Here is a 19871-nt window from a genome sequence, read left to right as displayed (position 1 = left end):
TGTTGTGGAGGCGATTTTTGCATTTTCTTTTTTGGTACTTGAGAATTTTCAAACAAGGTTTCTTGATTAGTTCAATTAAAAATAAATAAATCAAGTGATTGATCGTTGAGTGACATTTCAGTCAAATGTATCCAAGGTAGTTTACCGACGGAGGAGTTAACATGTGTAACGAGTAAAAGAAAAACTTTGGAGAAACTACAGGCATATTGCAATGTCTCCTTTCTGCGCCCAAAATGATAAGAATATAATTTTTTTTACTTTTTTTTTTTTTTTTAAAAAAAATTTCAATGATATGTAAAACCATATCAAATGAAGATTCTGCTTTTCAAGAATGACAATAGCATGGCTAATAAGAGCTCATAGTTTGAATGCACTATATTGGTCAATAAAATAAAAGTTCAATATTTAAATAGTCAACAAAACGTGAAAAAAAAAAAAAAATTAATAGCATTTTTTTGGTGGCTGTTGATGCAGAAAATCAATTAGTGACTATATATGCCTAATCCTTGATCTAGGATTCCTACAAGACAACCAAACGTTAGAATGGTAAGCCGCAAAAAGAGAGGGGACGGCGGTGCCACCTTCGATGCTTAAGTCAGTAAAATATGAGGTATAAGATAAAAGATAAATAATATTAAGGGAGGGATGATAGTATACTTGGTCTAGCCTCCTACTGGCCTTATATAAACTAGATATCATTTATGTTGTGTGCCTTCATAAGGCAATTGTCGTCAAACGAGCCATTAATTTGACCTCCGTTTGTGTAGGTGATTTTGATCCGCCTTCTTTTAATGAATGGTCTTTCCTAAATGGGTGCATATATTGCTTTTCATAGAGGTTGGTTTGCCTAATATGGAATTTCCCTCTTGGATGTGTGCTTCACGTAAGGTGGGGTTTTGGTGAGTTCGCTAGTCCGATTAGGGTCGCGTTTGGGTTGGTTGTCTTGTGGGCTTGGTAGGCTCAACCCTCACTTCCATTTTAGTAGTATCCAATTTCCTTGGATTACTCATGTATGCCAATGAAAATTAAGTGTTAGATGGACCCGTGGTCCTGACGGGCTGAGCCCCATACTTCCATTCCAATGGTAAAGAATATCACATGCTGTGATTAAGTAAAAATATCTAGACCGAACCATAAAATATAGAGGCAACTACACTCGCAAGAAAAATATATTATACCCTTAATGTGATATGAAAAAATACCAAAATACCCAGGGCGAGGTCTCCGATATACAGCCGTGGGTCTAAGTGATAGGGGCTCGCACTACAAAACGTAAAGATTTTGCCGCCATCTGTGAAGCAAGGACGACAGCACCTTTTCTTTTTCGTTAAGGTAAGTAAACACAGCATACAACACCAACATGGAAAAAAGAAAAAAGAAAAAAGACATGACAAGGGGCAAGTTTCTTCTCCCCTTCATAAATCAACACAAATTACAAGAGTTTGCTGCCCCCAACGACTGAAACCAAGAAGAAGCAGTAACAGAATGAACCTAATTTTTCAAGCAAAGGATCAAAGAAGTTTCTTTTCTTTATCCATCAAAATGGTGTGTTTCAACAACATCCATTGCTTTGCATTAGAGTAAAAAGCAAGAAACATGAACTGTGAAAAGCAAAGAAGCATAATCACAGCCTCAAAAAGGAAAGGATATCTACTTGGAGGATCCATGGTTAAGTAAACGCCATGAAGAACAACAGAGCAGAATACAAGAAAGGTTGTCATAAATGAATTGAAGGAACGTGTCTCCTTTCTATCTTGTCTTCTGTCTGGCACATGATGACAAATAAGGATGAAGAGTGCAGATAGTGCAATGTATGGCAGAACCAGTTTGTCACGACATAGAAGAGGGAACATAGAGAACAAGGCATTAAGTGTAATCCATTTAAGTAGAAAAGGCTCTTCAAGTGCCAAAAGGGTTGCAGGCAGGAGAGGCAGCAAAATTGACTTCTCATGCACTGCAGATTAAAACATCAGCCACCAATGCAAATAACTGTTACATACTCACTATGGAAAAATATAAATTAGAAAAAGAATGTTAAACAATATATTTTGACCTACCTTGGAATGAGAACATATAGAATGAGAATGCACTATTCAGTAGTCCATAAAGGAAACCTTGGCTGCTTGGCGCCCATATCTGCTGAACCATTGAAGGCAGACAACTCGAAATAGTCGCACCCAGGCTAAAAAGCTTCAGCGATTCTGTTGCGAACATTTTCTTCCATTTTATAAGAACTGAAGTGGTGCACCAAAAGTTAGCCACATAATCCTCGAATATCCCTCTCTCAAAAGGAGCAAGGCGAGCGAGAACCTGGACATTCACCAAGCTCAGGTAAAATATTTGGTGTCCAAAATTAACTCGAAGAGAAGAATTTCTGTTGAACACTTCATGTATTCTATAGCCTATTTCATGTTCTCAGCACATAAATATCTATATATAAAAAAATTACTTGGAACGTACTTTGCCAATGGCCTTTGGACCAAATGACATCTCCTCCCACATTAACCAAGGGATGCAGGTTAAGGTCAAGAGTTGAGACCAATATTGGGAGGGCGTAAAATTTTGTTTACCTAAAAAAACCTCAAATCGTACTTTCCAATTTAATGGTCTAATCCTAGTGTTGGTCCTACCTAAGTAGTGTTGGGAGGGATGGTTTGCATACATTTCTACCGCTCAGATATTCTTTGCATGAAATGGTCACTCTCAAGACTTGAATCGATGCACATAGCTTGATAGTGCAAGTGTTTACTATTGCACTAGAAAATAACCCCTAAAATATTTCCACTGCAGAAGATGGACATATGAATTCAAAACACTTCAACCTCTTAAAACAACTTTTATAATATCCCTTTAGACCTGTACTTGTTCTGCTTTCCACATAAATTGACCAACATGATGACGACATATATATGAAAATTGTTGTCTTGACATAGAGATCTAAACATATTCTTTGCATGCATTAGTGATAGAGATGTGTAGTACACCTGTCTGTTTGTCCAATATGTAAAGTCTTGTTGCATATTATCTGAAATACTTGAGTACAGATTGCTCCTTTTTTTTTTTTTGTACTCGGTCATAATTGCTCAAACTTGTTAAACAGGATGAATGGGATATATATAAAAACAATGTATGTAATGTTAACAAATTCAGTTCTCCTTTTGTGTTATAAATATAGCAGGACATAAAGGGCAAGCCAAAGATTCATGGCATAAACAGAAGGATGGATAGCCATTTAATCTATGTACTGGACCACGATCCTTGTAAAGAAGTACCACAAAGAACTATGAAGTTAAGTTATTGCAAAATAAAAGCAAATTGGCCACAGCTGTTTACCCTTAAAAAGGCTTCCATTGAGTGGAGATATGGCCACCAAACAAGTGCAAATGTTCCCAAGACCACAAGGCCCAGTTTCGATACTTCAAGAAGAGGATTTTGGCGCCTAAGACATTTACCCAAGAGATGGCTAAAAAATGCAGGTGCAAAATATGCTGTCATCTGCAGCAAACCACAATAAAACATTCCCCAAAAACAAATCAGCTGGCAGGAGTGAAGTACAACAACCTTTCACATATACACTTGCTACCCTTCCTACCTACAAACGGAGAATAGTGAGGTCCCCACTTTTATTGGACCAAATATACCCAAACTTAATCCATTTAGTGTTTTCATATGAAACAAAATGAATACTAGGAAAGTACAGATCATTGATAAAAGCAACATTTACCAGATCAAGAATTGATTATTCATTGTGTTTCCTTCTTTGCATTTTAGTATTTCTTAGAACATCAAGGCATACTCCATAACAAGATTGACATGGTCTCTTTCACAAACAATATAGAAAATAAAGCCCCTTTGCTCAACCCAACACTCAAGGCATTTCCTGGGGATCGCCAAAACACATAAACAGAGAACAAACAACAATAAGGGCACATGTGGACATCCAACAAAAATTGATTTCTTTTTCAGCGTTCCATTTTCAAAATTGTGTGCTTCAGAAGCCACAGAAAACAGAAGGAGCCCTTCCCCTTTACGTTTTATGTGAAGCTTAGATGTATAAATTTGACAAAATAGGCAACTTGTAGTCATTATAAGTAATTGATCATGATGCAAGCTAATTTGAATAAGAAGCACCTGTTTGTGGTTGAGACCAAGACAGAACAAGAAACAAGCTAATAGCTCTTTTTCAGAGAGAACAGCAGCAACAGCTGCAACAGTAAGGCCCAAGCTGATACAATTGTACTGACAGAATAAATACGGATGAGAAATCAAACATTAGCAACTCATACTAAGTGCCTTAAAATTTCTACAATGGTGGAAAAAAACAATTTCGAACCTGAAAATGACCATGATCTATTAGCACCAGACATGGATTTAGTAACATAATTGCAATGTGCCATGCTATGTCAGTTTTACGGCCATTTGAGTGACCCGCATAGTACACAGCAATGAAATATAAAACTGCAGGAAAGAACACCAGTGCATCAGACGATAGAACTGTCCACCTCATGAGAAGTTTTCTGCAGGAAAAAAGCATAGACAGCATGGGGAAACTCAAATATATCATTACCCCACATCAAGAAAAATGTAAATTGAAGTCTATAAAAACGAAAATCAGTCAATGGAAAAGAATCCCGGATAATACAAACCCAAGATAAGACTCGTGGCCTCGAGAAGCGAAAAGAGAAACTGCTTCAGGATGGAAGAATCTGAGAAGCAGGCCATGGACATAACTCTGGTAGGCAGTAAGGGGAGGATAGTCAAGTCCCCAGTAGCTGAGATCATTGCTTGTACTGTTAGAATACCATTCCTTGGGTGGCAAATTAAGGGTGATCTCCATCCAATGCCTCTGTGCCTCAAAATCCCCATACTTTGGAGGATTTCCTGCACCAGAATATGGATGGAGGGATACGGCCACTCGCACCAAAAATGCAAACACTGCAATGCACAGGAATGACGCCGCAATTCCCTTGTGAGCAACCTCCTCCTTGTCCTCCATCACCTTCCTCCCCCTCTTCTTCTCCATCTCTCTTACACCACGATTCTACTCTGTATAAAAAGAAGTCACCGGAAAAGTTCATCCAATAGTGAATGAAATCCAATAAACAGTTTTGGGCATAATTTCAAACCCTAGTAAAATCCAGCAACCCCATGTCAAAATCGATTAATGGAAAATTTTCAGTCAAAAATCAAGAAATCAAGGCATAAGTAAAAATGAAATCGGAAATAGCACAATTACGTGATTTATAGAAATGGCGAGTAACAACCAAGCTAGAACTGGAAAATTATATGTTACCCCCTAAAGACAGCGATTTTTAATTCGATCCCCAAATTTTTATTTTTGCAATTCATTCCCAAAGTTTTAAATTTTTTTCAATTCAGCCATTCAGTTGATCAAACCAATCACGTGACATGTACGTCATCACTTATGTAGCTTTCTTCCCCAAAATGCCCCTTCTTACTTATCCGGCGATTCCTCCCTTCTTGCTTCTTCTCCGCCACACCCATGAACGCCGCCGCCACCATCACCAAGAGACGCCTTTAGCACCTCCCTCAAGGACGACACTGACCCAAAAACCAAGAGCCAAGACCAAGACTCCTCCACCTCCAATGACACCGTTTCTGCCCGCACCACCACCACAACAAGTGCTCGGAGTTCTTACCCAAAGAGCCCTCACACTCTGGGTTGTTGGAAGAGATTATTCATGGGCTTTTTCCAAAACCCTCGTCCAAGAGATTTGACCCTCCAAAAACCGAGACCAATCTTCCACAGATTTCTGATGTGGATGGGTTGAAGAAAGGAATAGCAAAAGTAATTTATCTTTTTTATTTTTTCGATTTTCTGGATTCTTGGCCATTCAGGATGAGTTGGAACTTACTTTCAATTGACACTGTTTGGGATTGATTTCATTTCTCATTCACAAGAAATAAGATTTGTTTGCTGAAATGCAATGCTCTGTTTTCTTCTCGAGAAAATGTAGGAAGGACAAGCAAAAGGAATTCATCTTTTTATTTTTTTCAATTTGTTCTTTCTTTCGCTGATTGGTGGTTGTTCTGGTGTTTCAGACATGGGGTTCGGCTGGTTCGTCACAGATTCAATCCAATATTCGATTCGAAATCAAAACTCAGTTATTAATAGATCCCACCAATAGATAAAAAAAAATAAACGGAAAACTTTACTGTAAACATCAAAATTTCACCCGATTTAATAAACTTGTTTGATTTCAAAATCTTTCAATTTAATTATCTGAATTTTCAATTATTCTCTCTTTCTTCAGATTTTAAAAACATTTATATCCCTTACTTTTACATAAAATTATAACTTTCAAAACTTTTTTATTTAAAAAAAAAACAAAAATCAGAAATATTTTGGTATTTTTTTATATTTTTAACGGCTAAAATTGACAGAGGGTTAAAATTGAGAATAATCGAAAGTTTAGGAGACTAAATTGAGAGATTTTGAAGTTTAAAGGGATATTTCAAAACGGGTAAAAGTTCGAGAGATTTCAGTTAAGTACCCCAAAAAATAAACCCAAAAATAAATTTTTTTTTTTTTTTTTTTTTTTTGAGAAACCCAAAAAGAAATTGACTAATCTCAAAAAGAAAAACCCAGTTGCAAATTCAATCCAAAGAGCGAAAAGATAGAAATCTGTCAGAGCAATCCCTCAAAGGAGAAAGAACAAAGGTGTTGGATATCAACTGAGGTCAGATAATCAGCGAAAAAAAAAGGGGCAAAATCAGAACAACCAACCGAGGTCAGATATCCACTCAGGTCAGATAATCAGCCAAAAAAAATCAGAACAACCACCGATCAGCGAAAGAAAGCAGCCTCAACTGACTTCGTTGCCGGCCGATATGCACAGAAAACGGCCGCTTGAATCCAACAGAGAGAATACTCACTGTTAAGCTTTTTTTTTTTTTTTTTTTTGAAAATTGTTCGTTTCAGCATTTTGGGGATGAGGACATTTTAGGGAACCAAAAAATAAAAATAAATAAACAGTGATCACATTTGTCTTACGTGATCAAATTGCAAAAAATTAAAACTTTGGGAGGTGAATTGTAAAAATTAAAACTTTAAAGATCGGATTGAAAATCGTTGCCAACTTTAAAAGGGTAAAGTATAATTTTTTCAAGAATTAACGAGTGAATAAAATGAAGAGCAGAGCGCATAGCAAAACCCCAACTCCCTTAAGAATTTTGTTAAGAACTCTCTAAATAAATTTTGAGAAATGATAAAAATTATTTTGATAAAATTTATTTTTTTACCATTGAATTTGTGGGATTCACCTCATTACGTGAGTCTGTAAATCAAATTATTGATTTATTAAATTTGCAAAAGATAGTTGTACAATATGCCTCATAATTTTTTTTTTGAAAAGACTTCTCACAAAAGGAAAGGACACATATTTCCGACAAACCAATTTGTAAGAAACTTCTACAAACCAGCTTTTAAAAGCAACCAGGTCCTTTAAACTATTAAAAAGCATATGAAAAACACATGTTATTAAAAAAATATAGAATTCTCACATGTTAAGAAATATAGTCAATTTTAGAAGCCAAGTTCTACTACAAGAGAAAGTTTGAAAATTTTTTCTTACAAACCAGATTCTGATTTCTTGCTTACATTCACTACTCCAATTGCACTGGCTTAACTTTGAGTCCATATATCTCCAGCTTGTTTGGATGTTGAAATTTTTTCCAATTCCTTTCATTTTAATTAGTTGGGAGGGCACGTTTAAGGCACATGCTTGGTTTCCTATATTTGATAATAATGAATGTAGTGTATGTGATATTTAATACTAAAAAGTCAATAGCATATGCAAAAAGTATTTACAACATAAAATTAATGCACGAATCCTTATACAAATACATTCAAATTCTTAATAATTCAATAGCATAACATTACAAAAATGAATGGATATGATATACATAAAAAAAAAAAAAAAAAAATCTATGCTATGGAATGATATTTTTGTGAATCAATGTCATTTCATATGAATAAGATGAAGAGAAAAAAAACTATGCATTAATATGAATCTCAGTGTCGTATCCAAGTATAGCTTCTAATAAGTTCTCAGTTGTTCTAGTTAAGATGATTTTATATTAATTATTTTGAATTCCATATAACTAATGCCTAAGAAGGTGACGATGGAGGACCAATATTACATACAACATGGGATTCTTGTTATTATTTCTGCTCCCTCCTTTTCGAATAGAGAGTATGAGAAGGACTTTCTGTCCAATCAAGCGATCTTGCTCGTATAGGGGCTACTTGAATAAAGGCCCACTTGAACAAAAAGCCCTCTCTCAAAGCCCGTACAATTTCTTCTTCAACAGGAATGGTAGGATCCAAATCGGGTCATGGATAATGTACCAGTAAATAAAGAGAAAAATGAGTTAGGTCGGGTCGGTTTCATGCTAAGAAGTCGGGTTTGGGCTAGATTACAGAAGCCCAGAAAAAAGAAAGAAGAAAGAGGAAGATGAAGATGAAGGGGAAAAAAAAAAAAAAAAAAACGAAAAAGAAAAGAAAATCCCTGTGTTTTTAGAAGCCATTGAACAGCATGTCAGCGTCAGTGCGAAAGTCCTAAAGGCTTGGCAAGATCATGGCGAGCAGCAATGGAGAAGGAGGAGGAGCAGGAGAAGAGGAGCTGAATCAATTGGCGGAGCTGAGCAAAAGCCTGAAAGAAGGGGAGAGACTTCTGGCGCCGACCAGGAGACCCGATGGGACCTTCCGTAAGCCCATCCGGATTAGGGCTGGCTATGTCCCTCAAGAGGAAGTCGCCATTTACCAATCCAAAGGCGCCTTGGTACGGACTCACTTTCTCCCCCTTGTTTTGTTGCTCGGAAAACTAACTTAGGCATCCCTATGAAAACTATGATATCAGATTTCTATGCATATATATCCGTACGCACACATTCATGGACAACACACGAACCTATCTACAAAATCGCTGCATTTTTATTTTATTTTTTTTAATTTTTAATTTTTTAATTTCTTAGGGACCTGGCACCAAGAAAGATGCAAGAACTTCTTTATTATTTATTTATTTATTTATTTTCTTAGTAATTACGTGTGGCATTCATGTTATTTGTAAATTGCCTTGTCACAAACAAAGATGAAAGTATATACGTAAATTGCTCTTCATTTCCCTCTTACTCTGTTCTTGGTTGCTAGGAAAGTCAGAAGAGGAGAAGATAATATGTCATAATTTTTATCATTTTCTGTTTAAGCTTGATAAAATGCGTTGGAATTATAGATTATATGATTAAAAGAGTTGCATTGTGCGTAGGTTAGAGCCAGAGTTTGAAAACAGAAGAGTGAAAAACGCTCTTTAATTCAGTTGTTAATAGTCTAAGCCAAGTGATATTGTTAATAGTCTCAATTGAGTGGAGGGGTTTTTCAAATGAAGAAAAACATAGGATTAATATATTATTTATTTATTTTTAACTTAGCACGCAGATTCTTGTAAGTGGCTTATTTCTCAAGATTTAATGGGGTTTCTGTTGTGCTTTTGTAATGCAGTGGAAAAAGGAGATGGCCTCGCAGGCGGGGCCTCCAGGTTATGATCCTGAATTGGATGCAAAACCCAAGACTAAGTCAGTAAAGAGAAATGAAAGAAAGAAGGAGAAGCGGCTACAGGTATGTTATTTCTTGTTATGCTGTAATTGCCTCAATTTTATGGTTCTTTTCCTGTTAAGTTTAATTCATTTGTCTTTTGTTTATCACTGTGGTCAAGTACTTTTGGGTTTGGGCATATAGGATTTTTGTCCCAGAGGTAGAATCAGCAATGAGTTTTGGTGGCTGGGGATGCGGGCCATCAATGAATCCAATGAGATCATGGCCTTCAAGAAAGGGAACTACAACAACCTTCCAAAGGGGGTAGTTATCCTGTGTGAGTTTGAGGGTAATATGATGAGTGACAATGTGCAACGGATTTTGGGGTGCAGCATACGTCATAGGTAGTGTGGTGGAAGAGGTGGTAGAGGAAGAAGGAGAAGTAGTCATGGAAAAAAAAAATCTATGTTAGTCGTGTTGAGGCTTTGATACCATATAGGATTTTTGTATAATGCTGCCTGCATCAACCATCGCAGCAATGTTTGTATATATAACCAAGAATGAATTACAAGTCATTACTAACTTAAACTCTACAATACAATACAAGTTTAAACACTACAGGAGACTACTAGAGTCCTATCATAAGTCTTATTCTTGATGCTTATCATCTACTAACTTAAACTCTACAGTACAATACAAGTTTAAACACTATAGGAGAATACTAGAGTCCTATCATAAGTCTTCTTCTTGATGCTTATCATCCTCTGCATTGTCTCTAGGAGTTTCAGTTTGATTTGGTCTAATAGGGCATAGTTTTAAAGAGAAGAATCGGCTTTTTTTTCCCTTCTCTTTTCTTTTCCAACTCTCCCTCTGATACCATGGTTTCCTTATTTCTCCTAAATCCAGGTTTCTTTTGCACATTAGGGATATAGCTGATAGCCTTCTATTACAGTTGTTAGCTGTATGCCCAACTTTATATCCATGTGTTATTTGAGTTTATCTATCAGTTTAATGAATTGTACTTGCTGAAGAAAATCCAGCTAGGATAGGGTAACCAACCAAATATTGGAGAAAACAAACTCTGTCTAGTGCTGGTCATAAGACTACAAGCCTTCAAACATATGACTATATATATATATATATATATATATATATATTGTAAGTAAATCAATCTCATTAGGAAGTGTAGAGAGGTGCAACCCAAATACTCATGAAGTATATAAGAGAGACCTCCTATTAGGAAGAAAAAGAACACACAAGTCCAGAAATTCAGTAAAACTAGAAAAGTAAGGACTATTGTACGCCTCCATCCAAGTATAAAGAGATTTGAACATACCAGCGCCTAGCTCTAACATTGAACTCTTACAATCTTCAAAGTTCATCGCGTTCCATTCTCTCCAAATGTACCACGTTAGGCACAGAGGAGCCACCATCCGAGCATCTAAAATGCAAAGGCTTTCCAACTGACCTCTTCAGTTAACCAACAATTCCACCACTTTTCTAGGCATGACCCACTCTAGAGAAAAAGAACGGAAGATTGAAACCAACAATTTTCTTTGTTTTTGTTTAATTCAAAATTCTTTATCTTGTGCTGTGATTTGGTTCTACACCCTTGTATTGATAAAGTGAGTCAAATTTCTTACCAATTTTACAATTCTAGAGTTGACAATTGAACTCACCAAGATCTTACACCTAGCATATGCATTAGGAAAGGTTGACCTCATGCAGATAAGGTTGTCTATTGTTATTCGTTCAATTGGTTTCTGTTCTAGGTAAACATCTTCAAAGTAGAGAGCTAATTTTAGATTGAGAGTGAAATATTATATCTGCCTAAAAGAGGCACTCCCCTTTAATGTATCCCCGCATGCACCTCCTCTTAATCTTATCTGGGGACATTTATACCTCATATTATCCCTCTTGTTCTTACTTTGAACCCACTTGTTTTAGGACAAAACATTGTGCGCTTGCCCTGGGGAGATGACTATTAGGGCCGTTAGATTGCAACTTCTTTAGAAAAAAGAACTTGAATAACTTTGTTTTTCTGAAGGAGCCATCTCTTTTCTAACAGGTGAGCTATGTCATTGACAATACTTGCATATTTCTGATTCAGCCTGAAAGGAGAAGGAAGGTTGGAATGTCAACAAGTGTCTATTACTATATTCACTTGATCTGATAGTACAGTACTATTTTGGGCACGTAACTTGAGCTTTTGATCGATGTCCCATAGTGTGCCAGCTTGTTTCAAGAATAACTTCAAGAAATCTAATAATGGTGTACTTAACATTATATGAGATAGCCAAATTATAGTTGAACATCCTTGACTTTGAAATTTTTGAAGTGCAATTTCTAAAGGCCATAGTTGTAGAGATGTACTTGATTGTTGGATCTCAAATCCAATTTAGAATTTGACTCTTTGTGCCGATCATCCTTCTCCAGAAGCATTAATGTTCCTGGTGGGAACCACCAACACTTGCAAAATTGTTGGCATGGAGCTCTTCTATAATTCAATTCCAAGCGATGAAATGATGATCAAATTATTTAGCAGTTTAGTAGTTCATTTATTGGAAGTCCTGTTGTAAAATTTTGAATGTTTTGTTCATCTAAGCCAAGACAAAAAGGAATTATTTTCTTTCTCATGAAACGATCGTTTGTCACCATTAGATAGGGTGATGTGATTGTTAGTCAACATCTTCCTAGGATAAAAAACCTGCAACTTCTATCTTATGTAGAAAAAAATAAAATTCACCCATAGTATGTAAAGGTCTCACAAGGCAGTGTTTTGCTTTGCCTTAGCACATGCTGCAGCCATCAAGCCCTGTTTCCTTCTTTGCCATATCACCTCATTACCTCTCACAAATGTATGATTGCTTGCTTTTGACCCTTAGTCTAATCTATCACCAACTAGAGTAGTAACATCTGAAAACCAATGATCTAAGTGATTTGAAAGTTAAGACATAGAAGCATTTCTTTGACCCTTAATTTTTGTCATGCTCTTGTTGTGAAATTTTGAAGACAATGGAGTAAGTGATCAGATTTTTAAAGAATGATGAATGGTGTGGTTGATTGCTTCTTATTGCAAAAAAATATGGTCAAATTGGAAAAATAATTTGGTACCACATGGAGGTGTTACATGATTAGCTGCAGATATTGGTGCCTTAATTCTCTTTTAGCACTGACCTGATGATAGAGATAATATTTGCTTAAAGTGGGGCACGCTTTAGAGATAGTTACTTTGAAGATAGAATTCATATTTATTTTGTTAAATTATGTCTGGTACGATCTTTGTGCTTTCACTCCTTGAAGGTTTGCTATTCTTGTATTTAGTGAAGTTTTTTCTTTAACACCACCCCTCCCCCACCCCACCAAAAAAAAAAAAAAAATAATAATAATAATAAAATAAAAAGAAAGAGTGAGGGGTACCATAGCTAACAAGCATAAGAATTCCATTAAATGGAAGCCTCACTTAGCCCTAGGAGCCAGCGTTATTTCAATGCACCTAGGCTTGGTTTGTGCCCAAAGCTCATCTAGGTCGCACATGGTCATTATGAGCATTTTGTTGAACACCTTTGATGAGCTAGTGCATAGGCAATAGGACTGAAAAAGTGCAGTTGTTTTGTATTGATCCGTGTTATTGTGAATTAAAAGTTCCTATGAATCTCATGCCAGTTGCTTGTTTTTCTTGATTTATTCCACAGGCTGCTCTTGAAAAGGGTAAGAACTCAGAGCCAGGGGAGATAATAAATGAAGAAGCACTAAGTGTGGAAGATTTAGATAATGGATCAGAATCTGTCAAGCAGTTGATGTCTCAGATGAATGAGCTAGCTGTTTCTGCAAATGCTACTGTAATCACCCCACCCTCAGACTCAACAGAGGGTTCAAATTCAGAAAATACAGTTCAAGATGTTGATAAAAGAATTCGAGCACTTAAAAAGAAGGTAGGATTCATGCATTTAGCTTTCCTGCAAATACAAATGACCATATTGTTCATGTTTCACATTTGATATTGTATTGACCCTGTTACTCATTACGAACTTTATGCGGTTGTCGTTTTTAGTTTGGTCAAGGGGTGGGTAGAAATCTTAATATTAAGTTTTGGTGTATGAGCTTTAGCTCAAATGGCACTTCCTCCCTTTGTAGCAAGGTGGAGGGTGAGGTCGTGGGTTCAAGTTCCACCGGGTTCGTGTGTAACTTGCCAATCAAAAATAAAATAAAATTTATTTTTATTACCAATGCTTAGGATGGTTATTATGGGAATTGTAATGAATAATTATCTCCTGTATGCAAGAGAAGAGTAGTAATATTTAGAAGTAAGAGATGAGTTGTAATCTAAGAACTTATAACTTTGAATTTTACTTGGGTCTCTCTCTCTCTCTCTCTCTCTAAGTTTGAATTTTACTTGGGATATTAGCAGTGTGTTTTGGAATGGAAAAAGCGGCTATATATCAACTGGACTAAATTGATAGAATTCCGTAGGAAAAGTTCTCCCCAAAATGGGTCAGATTTTTGAAAAGAAAAATTCATTTGCAGTGGGTCCTACCACTAGTCCTATAGATTTCTCAAAGTACCTGTGCTCTCTCTCTCTCTCTGTTTGTGTGTGTGTGTGTAAATCTACTGTGACTTAAACTTAACCTCATTGTCGGAGTTCTCATCAGATTTCATTGCTGCCAATAAAGGAAACTCGTAGATTAAGACTTGACAGATATTGTTTGTACTTTCCAATACTCTGCCTGAATTTTTCGCAGTTTATAGGTATTGTTTGTAGTTTGATGGATCCTAGGGAGATTTGGTGTGTTTTGGTGTGCTTTGTTTTGATGAAGAAAGGGGCTTTTGTTGGGGTTGGATTCTTTCTTCATTTTTTTTTTTTTTTTTTTCGATAAGAGGGTTGGATTCATGACTGGATCAGCTTGAGGAAATGCTTCAATCTCTAATTTTTGTTCATTTTCCCCTTTAATTTCCATCTTTTGATGTTTCTCCACCTCTAGGTTTAGACTAGGGGCTTCTGCTATGTGGTGTGATCTCTTTAGTCGTTTTGGGATGCCTAGACAGGTTATTGACTTGCTGGCTTGTTGGTAGTCCTCTGGAAGGCTGAGGAGTGCTGCAGTTTGAAGAATGTTGCCCACGTGCCTCTTTTGGTGTTTATGGAGGGAAAGAAACAATAGGTGCTTTGAGGACTTGGAGAGGTCCCTGGAGGATATTTTATCCATTTTCTTCCATTTGTTTTTTCTTTGGACTCTGGCTTTTTTGTCTCCTCTATCAGTTAGTTATGATGATTTTTTTGTTTGTTTTTCTCTTTCTAGTTAGGTGATTCCCTTTGTATACTTCCGGTGTACTTAGAGACGCCTTACGCTTCTTATAAGATTGGTTTATTACTTATCAAAAAAAAAAAGGTTTAGACTAAGGGGCTTTGAGTTTCTGCCATGATTTTCAGTGATCAAATTTAGGGTCTGTTTGGTACAAATTTGAGAAGTATTTTGGGTTTTGAAAAAGGTAAAAGTTAAGAATTGATTTGGTGGGGGCCACATTTGAGAAAAGTTGAAAATTGGTTTGGTAAAATTTTGGAAGAGTGTTACTTATCAAAAAAAAAAAAAAAAATGGAAGAGTGTTTTGTAAAATTTTAAATTTTAAAATATTTTTATAAAGTAAAAACAAAAAAAAATGAAAAGAAAGAAAAAAATTAGAAACATCTGTTGCCATCACAGTGGCAATGCTGCCACTGTGGTGTGATCTGGCAGCCTAGGTGGTGGCCGCCAAACAAAGAGGCGGCAAAAGCACCACCAAATTTTTTTTAAATAATAAGGTTTTTTTTTTTTTTTTTTTTTTTTCTAAAAAAGAAACGCTATTTTTTTAGAAGTGTTTTGTAGTTTGTTTTGAAAAATGTGTTAGTGATGGGGGCCATATCTGAAAATTTGTTTGGTTAACCTTGAGAAGAGTTTTCAGCATTTGAAACTGAAAAGACTTTTCCAGCAGTTTACCAAACTGACCCGTTTGTTGTTTTCTTTTTCATTTCTTGTCCACCAATTTTCTCTTTCGGTCAGGCCCCTCCATTTTTAAGAATGTCGCTTCCTTTTTCTTTTAGATGGTCTGCACATGCCAAAGGGTCCACAGTTGTCATCGTAAATTTCTAAGCATTATTGTCTAGGAGTTCACTATATAACTCACTACTGGATGTTACTCTTTTTTAAGAAAATTATCACTTCTTTCCTATTTTGATGGTCCGCATACACCAAGGGGCCCGTAGTCATCACTTAAAATTTCTTAGCCTTAGCATCAAAGAATATAATATAAGTTCAAGGTTTACCTTAAGCACAAGTTACAATGGTCTAAAGCTTGAGTAAAATGAACCTAGAAGGATTGAGTGTAAAATCAGTTCATTACATAATAATGAACACCCACCGGTTACATTTTATATATAGCATGTGAAATAGAAATCAACCATTTTCTTGGTATCAGCAGTACTGCCTCAAATTGGTTAAACATGAGGGTATTATGGTCTTTTTATCTGAACACTATAGAATAGATTGATGGGCTGACTTGCATTTTGGGCATTTATGGTTGGAGCTTTTTGTTATCATCTTCTCTGTTCTGGTAGCATGACATGTATTTGTGTGTTCTAAGTCCCAATCCTGATCGTCAGTTGCCTTTTTAGTAAGTATGTTGTAACCCGGTTCAGCGAGACTATTTGTTGTGCGCTAAACTGGTTGCTCTTCTCTAGATTTAAATGCTAAGTTTGACAGCTCAGGAGAAAAAGTTAAAGTTTGAAAATGAGCGAGGTAAATATTTATTTGATGATCACAGGAGAATTTTTATGTTCCTTTCACTTGACGTGGCAATTAGGTTGTGTGTTTATGCATTGTGTGAAGTTGTTAATATACTGAGGTGCCTGCATGGTGCACTCTGAAAAGTTTTTGTGCCTAGCACAGCAGAGTTTAGCTTTCTCTCTTTCTCTCTTTCTTTTTTTCTATTGAGCTTGTAAGTAGTTAAGCCATTAGGTCTACCCGAGGTTTGCCTTGTGCTGATTGTAGTGTAATGGCTCTTACAATAATCTTCCTTGCAAGAGATGCAGTTTCCTGTTGATTTGGTTTAGAGTTGTTATGTTTGGGCTTTAGTCTGCATAAACCTTGTGTTTCATCAGAACAATAAAGGCAGATTGTTCAGCTCATCTGAGATATTCTACTAACAAAGAAAGTTGACACTTAATATAGGAAATTAAATGCAGAAATCAGGGAAAAGCTTTCAGCAGCAATCAGTTCAAAATTTTGCAATGGCTGCATATTATCAAACGTAGGGGGGGAGTCTTACCTCACCGATTTATGTTTGTGCGAAAATGAAGTTGTTTAGGGTGCTTTTGCCTTCTCATCATGTAATGTTTGTGTGTGTGTGTTTGTGTGTGGCACTGTGTGATTTGTGAGCTGACTGCTGTTCATCGCCTTTGTTTTATTATCCATCTGCTTCTTTTCTTTTGTACTTCTCCGTTTCCTTTTGTCCTTTTTTTCTTATTTTATTTCTTGTTTTTTTCTCTCTCATCTGATTTTGCTGAGCTGATCATCTATAAAGATATAGTTCAAAGGAAATGGAGTAGACAAAAAAGGCTACCTTGGATGAGGTCTAGACTTTTAAAATGATATTTTCTGGGCAAGATTAATAAATTTGCTAGTGTGATATTTTATGATAGTTTATCTGATTGTGGATGCATTTTACTTGCTGAAAAACATTGCTTATCCTGATTGTGCACTTAGGTCTCTACAGTTTGGGTGTTTTGTCTGTTAAAGGGTGGGAGGGAGGGGGGAGATGATGTGATGCCAAGGGTGTTTTTTATTGAGCCAATCTCAAGTTGAGCTTCAGAACCGACTGCTGCAGATTGGCTTGTTTGTCTACAACCCAAGAAGTAGGTCAATTGAGTAGCTCCTTAGCAGGCCAATCTCAAGCCAAGCTTGAATAACTCAGTTTGTCTTTTTGCCCCATTGTCTAGGAGAACTTTCGGTTAGAAGTAGATAATTATGCATGCTATGGGTTGTAGCATGGCCCTGCTATCTTGAAGGAAGCAATCAGGGTAAAGCCTCTAATTGTAGATCTTTTTCAAAGTAGTGAATAGGAAAAAAAAAAGGGTTGGAATTCAAATATGTTTCCTTGTCTAAGAGCAGTGGGAAGAAAGTGGCAAGATACAATAAAGAAGTTAAAAGAGGATATAAAAAGAGAGGGAAAACGCTCTAGTGGGCTATCCATCAGAGCTGGTGAGTTATGCTAAGACTAGTGATCCCAAAAGGGTGAGGAAGGGCTTTGGAGCATCTGAATGCTATGGAAGTGGTTTCTTGATCTTGAAGTTCGAGGCGTTCATTTTTAAGTGGAGTTTTGGAGGCATTTTCTAAAGCTCTAGCTTTGTTTTGAGTTTAAGTTATTAGTTATTTAAATATGTCGTTGTAATGCCCATATGAAGTATATGTGGCTTATCAACGTGGTTGTAATGCCCAAATTATAATATGAGCAACTGTTCGATTCAAGGAACCAAATGAGGGAATGGAAGAACAGAGCCAAGAAGATCCGTGGAGTAAAGATGACCAAGGCTACCGATGCTGCAAAAGGTGGGAAGGTGAATGTTCTCTGGGTTGTTGGGTTGTTCTGAGTGTTGATGATGGCTATTCAACCTGCATGGGTCACCAAGTTGATGGGTTCTTGTGATTTTGATTGACTGATTGCGGTTGAATTGTAAACTGGAAATTGGATTGAGATGATGGAATTGATTTGGTTGAAAATAGTACTCCACTTTGGGTAGGAGTTCGCCACATACAACCCGTTTGATAAAATTACTCAATGACTCCTCCTAGCTCTACTCATTATCTTTATAGAAGCGGATCGTCTGATCTTTATTCGAGTAACACTCATCCAACCCAATCAAGTAACATACTCATCCAACCTGAATGATAATGACATTAACTAACACTTATCAAAACAAACTTAACAAAGGCAAGCAATACACAAAACCGCACCCCATATTCTTACCCTTAGCCAAGCACCAAAATTGACCCATACCCTATCCTTCGATTTCCTATCAATCACTTCCCTTAACTCCCGGTACTTGTCAAGTCTATGATTTGTTGGAAACATCAAAAACCGCAACCACCCAATATGGCTTGAAGGCTCATGCTTTATGTGTTAACGCCATTTTATATACTAGTTCACTTAATTGTTTGTTCAATTCTGTAGATTCGACTTTCTGAAGCTCAACAACAGAAAACTACACAAGAAGATATGAAGCCAGAACAGTTGGACAAATTGATGAAGCTTGAAGGCTGGCATAAGGAGCTAAAGCATTTGGAGGATAAAAAAGCTGAAATGGCAGCATCTTGAAGTAGGATTGGGGTTGGAGAAACTGTTTAGTTTCTTTCCTTGATGCTTTCTTGATAAAAGTTTAGAACCCTGTATGGTAGGAACAGAAGTTCATCTATCTAGATTTTGTTCGTTCAGCTGTATTACTACACATGATTGACCATATGAGTTAATTATCGCAATTGTTCCACCAGTCGGGTATTCCATACAAAAACTATTCATCTCTAATATTTTTGTCAGTTTTTTTCCTCTTCTCAGTTATCTTTCTTTGTTCCACCACTCAGGACTTGGCAATTTTAAATGCCAACAATTATTTCAACTGCATGAACCCTCTTTCCAGAAAAGAAAAAAAGCACCATGTTGATCCTGTTAATAGGATTTGAAATCTTTCTTTGGGAATTTGGATTCCAGGTACTTGGGGGCGAATTGCTAGCAATTTAGGGATCCCGATCCTTCGAAGGGGCCGTGGGACAGTAAAATCAATCCCACCGTCAGACTATGGTTTTTTTTTTTTTTTTTTCTTTTTCGAAGTAAGATAATCTTTACCTTTACATTAACATGGAAGAAAGCTACAATTGAAGAGGTTATGATTCTTTGACTCAATTCAGGATCGATATCATTCGGGAAGTTAAATATGTTTTCTTTGTGTGGCCATGGCAATTAGCAGCGAAGATCATGACCGCTTATTCTCTGCATAAAGCCTTACCTCCAGTGTTATATCACTTCCGTGTAGTTTGGTACCAACATTGTGATCACTTTTAATATTTCTTTTCAATCTTTGTAATATAACGTCTATATCAATATTGTAATCTTCATTGTTATATTCATTGTAAGAGAAGGCAATTGTTTTATTTATTTATTTTTTTAAATCTGGTATTTATTTCATTAGGAAAGAAGTGGCAAAAGCAAAGTCAAAGGAGAGCGAGAGGGGGCAAATGACTCTTCTAACCAACTAAAAGTTATAATTGGCATGTTGCCCTGTTACTCATCTTTG

At 36.4% G+C, this 19871-nt stretch overlaps 2 protein-coding genes across 4 annotated transcripts; one reads left to right on the top strand and one right to left on the bottom strand.

The window, feature by feature from the left end:
• Window positions 1–1370: 1370 nt before the first annotated feature.
• On the bottom strand, window positions 1371–5863 carry LOC132167230 (probable dolichyl pyrophosphate Man9GlcNAc2 alpha-1,3-glucosyltransferase). 3 transcript variants are annotated; one of them, XM_059578137.1, is made up of 7 exons: window positions 5460–5863; window positions 4647–5046; window positions 4334–4517; window positions 4132–4239; window positions 3334–3495; window positions 2058–2310; window positions 1371–1954 (listed from the first exon to the last, which is right to left on the bottom strand). In XM_059578137.1, exons 2-7 carry the CDS (start codon window positions 5021–5023, stop codon window positions 1512–1514), a joined length of 1527 nt encoding a protein of 508 aa, XP_059434120.1. In that variant the 5' UTR covers window positions 5024–5046; window positions 5460–5863; the 3' UTR covers window positions 1371–1511. The 3 variants fall into 3 exon arrangements, with proteins under 3 accessions (XP_059434120.1, XP_059434119.1, XP_059434121.1); XM_059578136.1 differs by lacking the exon at window positions 5460–5863 and adding an exon at window positions 5237–5438; XM_059578138.1 differs by lacking the exon at window positions 5460–5863 and having other exon boundaries at window positions 4334–4458; window positions 4647–4960.
• A 2624-nt stretch (window positions 5864–8487) lies between these two features.
• On the top strand, window positions 8488–19122 carry LOC132166927 (partner of Y14 and mago). Its single transcript, XM_059577783.1, has 4 exons — window positions 8488–8804; window positions 9521–9637; window positions 13249–13488; window positions 18755–19122. The coding sequence occupies exons 1-4, from the start codon at window positions 8601–8603 to the stop codon at window positions 18896–18898; spliced, it is 705 nt and encodes a 234-aa protein (XP_059433766.1). The 5' UTR covers window positions 8488–8600; the 3' UTR covers window positions 18899–19122.
• The last annotated feature ends 749 nt before the right edge of the window (window positions 19123–19871 follow it).

The sequence above is a fragment of the Corylus avellana genome, chromosome ca1 (assembly GCF_901000735.1).
Source record: "Corylus avellana chromosome ca1, CavTom2PMs-1.0".
NCBI lineage: Eukaryota > Viridiplantae > Streptophyta > Magnoliopsida > Fagales > Betulaceae > Corylus > Corylus avellana.
The sequence above is the reverse complement of the archived record's forward strand: the minus strand, read 5'-3'. Positions and strand labels throughout refer to the sequence as shown.